We start from the raw sequence: 5,000 nt of genomic DNA on the forward strand, positions 1-5,000 counted from the left end.
AGGAGGAGGAGAAGTAGAGGGAGGAGGAGAGATGGAGTAGAAGGAGGAGGAGGAGAAAGAGGATTATGACGATTATGATGTGGAGGGGAGAAGGACGAGGAGGAGTAGGAGGAGGAAGAAGATGATGACGATGATGATGATGATGATGATGATGATGAGGAGGAGGAGGAGGAGGAGGGTGCTTTATATTCATTTTCTTTCTCCTCACTAACATACCCATGCCTATCTCGAAGGCGCTGGACGCAGGGTCCGTGGTCATGGTGTATACGATGTTATCGTTGTCGTCATCCACAGCATCCACATCGTAGATTGTCTCTCCAGCGTTGACGTTCTTCGTGTTGGAAACGGTCAGTGTGTCTGTGTGGGAATGGTACACACGACACGGGAATATTGTATTGTGCCGTGTCGTGTCGTGTCGTGTCGTGTCGTGTCGTGTCGTGTCGTGTTGCGTTGTGTCGTGTCGTGTCGTGTCGTGTCGTGTCGTGTCGTGTCGTGTTGTGTTGTGTCGTGTCGTGTCGTGTCGTGTCGTGTTGCGTTGTGTCGTGTTGCGTTGTGTCGTGTCGTGTCGTGTCGTGTCGTGTCGTGTTGTGTTGTGTCGTGTCGTGTCGTGTCGTGTCGTGTCGTGTCGTGTCGTGTCGTGTCGTGTTGCGTTGTGTCGTGTTGCGTTGTGTCGTGTTGCGTTGTGTCGTGTCGTGTCGTGTCGTGTCGCGTTGCGTTGCGTTGCGTTGCGTTGAGACAGAGACAGGGAGACAAAGACAGAGACAGAGTGAGGGGAGAGACACAGAGAGAGGAGAGAATGAGAGAGAGAGGTGGAGGGAGGGAGAGAGAGAGGGAGGAGAGGAGAGAGAGAAACAGGGAGAGAGAGAGAAAGAGAGAGGGAGGGAGGGACAGAGAGAGGCAGGAGAGAGAGAGAGTGAGGGGAGAGACACAGTGAGAGAGAAGGGAGTGAGAGAGAGAGGGAGGGAGGAAGAGAGAGGGGGGAGAGAGAGTGGGGAAGGAGAGAGAGAAAAAAAACTGCCCTGACCAAGAGACAGAGACAGAGAAAGAGAGAACCCTGCCCAGAGAGACAGAGAGCTAGATACAGAGTGACCGAGACAGACAGACAGACAGACAGACAGACAGTGAAGACTGACCCACAAACTGGTTAGGGTTGAAGTAAGGCGGAGAGTTCCTTGTGAGAAGAACGGTGACTGTTTCAGAGACAGTGTCGGAGCCAGCAGTACACAGAGAGAGAGAGACAGAGAGACAGACAGACAGGCAGACAGACAGACAGACAGACAGAGACAGAGAGTGACAGAGACAGAGAGAGAAAGAGGTGGAGTGAGGGGAGAAACAGAGAGAGGAGAGAGTGAGAGAGAGAGAGAGGGAGGGAGAGAGAGGGAGGAAGAGAGAGAGACAGAGACAGGGAGAGAGAGAGAAAGAGAGAGTGTGAGGGGACACAGACAGAGGAGAGAGTGAGAGAAAGAGAGAGAGGGAGGGAGGGAGAGAGGAGAGAGAGAGATAACTGTGCCCAGAGACAGGGAGAGAGAGAAAGAGTGAGAGTGAGGGGAGAGATAGAGAGGAGAGGGTGAGTGAGAGAGATGGAGGGAGAGGGGGGAGAGTGGGGGGGGGGGACAGAGATAGAGAAACTGCCCAGAGAGAGAGAGAGACAGAGACAGACAAAGAGAGACAGAGACAGACAGAGAGAGAGAGAGAACCCTGCCTAGAGAAACAGAGAGATAGATACAGAGTGATTGAGACAGACAGACAGACAGACAGACAGTGAAGACTGACCCACAAACTGGTTAGGGTTGAAGTAAGGCGGAGAGTTCCTTGTGAGAAGAACGGTGACTGTTTCAGAGACAGTGTCGGAGCCAGCAGTGCAGAGAGAGAGAGAGAGAGGGAGAGAGAGAGAGACAGACAGACAGACAGACAGGCAGAGACAGAGAGTGACAGAGAGAGAGAGAAAGAGGTGGTGTGAGGGGAGAAACAGAGAGAGGAGAGAGAGAGGGAGGGAGAGAGAGGGAGGAAGAGAGATAACTCTGTCCACAGAGAGAGAGAGAGACAGAGTACAGGGAGAGAGAGAAAGAGAGAGTGTGAGGGAAGAGACACAGACAGAGGAGAGAGTGAGAGAGAGACGGAGGGAGGGAGAGAAACAGAGGGGAGAGAGAAAATTTTGCCCAGAGAGAGAGACAGAGACAGGGAGACAGAGACAGAGTGAAGGGAGAGACACAGACAGAGGAGTGAGAGAGAGACGGAGGGAGGGAGCGAAACAGAGGGGAGAGAGAGAACTTTGCCCAGAGAGAGACAGAGACAGGGAGAAAGAGAAAGAGAGAGTGAGGGGAGAGACACAGAGAGAGGAGAGAGTGAGAGAGAGAGAGAGACGGAGGGAGGGAGAGAGAGACGGGAAGGAGAGAGAGACGGGAAGGAGAGAGAGAGAGATCGAGAAACCGCCAAGACAGAGAGACAGAGACAGACAAAGAGAGACAGAGACAGAGAGAGAGAACCATGCCTAGAGAAACAGAGAGACAGATACAGAGTGATTGAGACAGACATACAGACAGACAGACAGTGAAGACTGACCCACAAACTGGTTAGGTTTGATGTAAGGCGGAGAGTTCCTTGTGAGAAGAACGGTGACTGTTTCAGAGACAGTGTCGGAGCCAGCAGTGCAGAGAGAGAGAGAGACAGACAGACAGACAGACAGAGACAGAGAGTGACAGAGACAGAGAGAGAAAGAGGTGGAGTGAGGGGAGAAACAGAGAGGAGAGAGTGAGAGAGAGAGAGAGGGAGGGAGAGAGAGGGAGGAAGAGAGAGAGACAGAGACAGGGAGAGAGAGAAAGAGAGAGTGTGAGGGGAGAGACACAGACAGAGGAGAGAGTGAGAGAGAGAGAGGGAGGGAGGGAGAGAGGAGAGAGAGAGATAACTGTGCCCAGAGACAGGGAGAGAGAGAAAGAGTGAGAGTGAGGGGAGAGATAGAGAGATGGAGGGAGGGAGGGGGGGGAGAGTGGGGGAGGAGAGAGAGATAGAGAAACTGCCCAGAGAGAGAGACAGAGACAGACAAAGAGAGACAGAGACAGACAGAGAGAGAGAGAGAACCCTGCCTAGAGAGACAGAGAGCTAGATACAGAGTGACCGAGACAGACGGAGACAGACAGACAGACAGACAGACAGTGAAGACTGACCCACAAACTGGTTAGGGTTGAAGTAAGGCGGAGAGCTCCCTGTGAGAAGAACGGTGACTGTTTCAGAGACAGTGTCGGAGCCAGCAGTGCACAGAGAGAGAGAGACAGACAGACAGACAGACAGACAGACAGGCAGACAGAGACAGAGAGTGACAGAGACAGAGAGAGAAAGAGGTGGAGTGAGGGGAGAAACAGAGAGAGGAGAGAGTGAGAGAGAGAGAGAGGGAGGAAGAGAGATAACTCTGTCCACAGAGAGAGAGAGAGACAGAGTACAGGGAGAGAGAGAAAGAGAGAGTGTGAGGGGAGAGACACAGACAGAGGAGAGAGTGAGAGAGAGACGGAGGGAGGGAGCAAAACAGAGGGGAGAGAGAGAACTTTGCCCAGAGAGAGAGAGACAGAGACAGGGAGACAGAGTGAAGGGAGAGACACAGAGGAGAGAGTGAGAGGGAGGGAGGGAGGGAGGGAGAGAGGAGAGAGAGAGAGAACTCTGCCCAGAGAGAGACAGAGACAGGGAGAAAGAGAAAGAGAGAGAGTGAGGGGAGAGACACAGAGAGAGGAGAGAGTGAGAGAGAGAGACGGAGGGAGGGAGAGAGAGACGGGAAGGAGAGAGAGAGAGATCGAGAAACTGCCAAGACAGAGAGACAGAGACAGACAAAGAGAGACAGAGACAGAGAGAGAGTGATTGAGACAGACATACAGACAGACAGACAGACAGTGAAGACTGACCCACAAACTGGTTAGGGTTAAAGTAAGGCGGAGAGTTCCTTGTGAGAAGAACGGTGACTGTTTCAGAGACAGTGTCGGAGCCAGCAGTACAGAGCACGTTCACCACGTACTGAGCACTGGTCGTTGACAGACTTCCCACCCCTGCCTGGTAAAGCAGGCAGTACCCTAGAAAAAAACAACATAGAATTAAGGAAAGAAAGAAGAAAGAAAGAAAATAGAAACGGCGTCTGCTATAGCTGGTGTGGTAAACAGTCAGCGAAGCCAGTGTAGCACTTGGCTACATAAATATAATAAATGAAAAAAGAAAGAAAGAAAGAGATGAAAGAAAGACAGAAAAAAAGAAAGAAAGAATGAAAGAAAGAATGAATAAATACATGAATAAATAAGTAAGTAAATACATATATGAATAGATATTTCATAAACAAATAAATAAATAGATAAAAAGAAAATAATAAACAGAGAAATTCAGTTCAGTTCAGTCCAGTAACTCAAGGAGGCAAATCCATACACACTTCAGCATATCTGGTAAAACAGACAGTAACCTGGAAAATAGATAAACAAATGAATTAATAGATACATAAATAAGTAAGTAAATAAAGAAAGTAAATAAGTAATAAAGTAAGTAAATAAAGAAAATAAAGAATAAAGAAATTCAGTTCAATTTAGTTCAGTTTCATTTTCTCAAGGAGGCGTCACTGCGTTCGGACAAAGCCATATACGCTGTATTACATCTGGTAAAACAGGCAGTACCCGAAAAAGAAATAGATAAGTAAATAAATAAATAAGTTCAGTTTAATTCAGTTTCAGTTTCTCAAGGAGGCGTCACTGCGTTCGGACAAATCCATCTACGCTACACCACATCCTGTAAAACAGGCAGTACCATTGAAAAAAAAAAAAGATAAATGAAATAGATGATTAAACAAATAAACGCCCACATACTTTTTCAAAGTGATCATTTAAGGCCTTTTTAAATTACACCCAACTTCCGAACACTCTCATTCTTTTTGAATGAAATGATTAAAAGCAGTTTATATATACTCAACTTGCAAACACTTTTTTTTAGTGTGATGATTTAAAGCATTTTATGTATACCCAGATTTCTGGGAAGAT

At 48.5% G+C, this 5,000-nt stretch overlaps 1 protein-coding gene across 1 annotated transcript in view; it reads right to left on the reverse strand.

Annotated features, from left to right (window-relative positions):
* Positions 1-5,000, reverse strand: part of LOC143276811 (uncharacterized) — a 22,656-nt gene that overhangs the window by 2,606 nt on the left and 15,050 nt on the right. The window contains exons 4-5 of the mRNA XM_076581463.1: positions 3,891-4,055; positions 217-357 (exon numbers count right to left, since the gene is read on the reverse strand). Of these exons, the coding sequence (XP_076437578.1) occupies positions 217-357; positions 3,891-4,055 (306 nt within the window). The remainder of the gene's footprint in view (positions 1-216; positions 358-3,890; positions 4,056-5,000) is intronic.

This window comes from Babylonia areolata, chromosome 33 (assembly GCF_041734735.1).
Source record: "Babylonia areolata isolate BAREFJ2019XMU chromosome 33, ASM4173473v1, whole genome shotgun sequence".
Taxonomy (NCBI): Eukaryota; Metazoa; Mollusca; class Gastropoda; order Neogastropoda; family Buccinidae; genus Babylonia; species Babylonia areolata.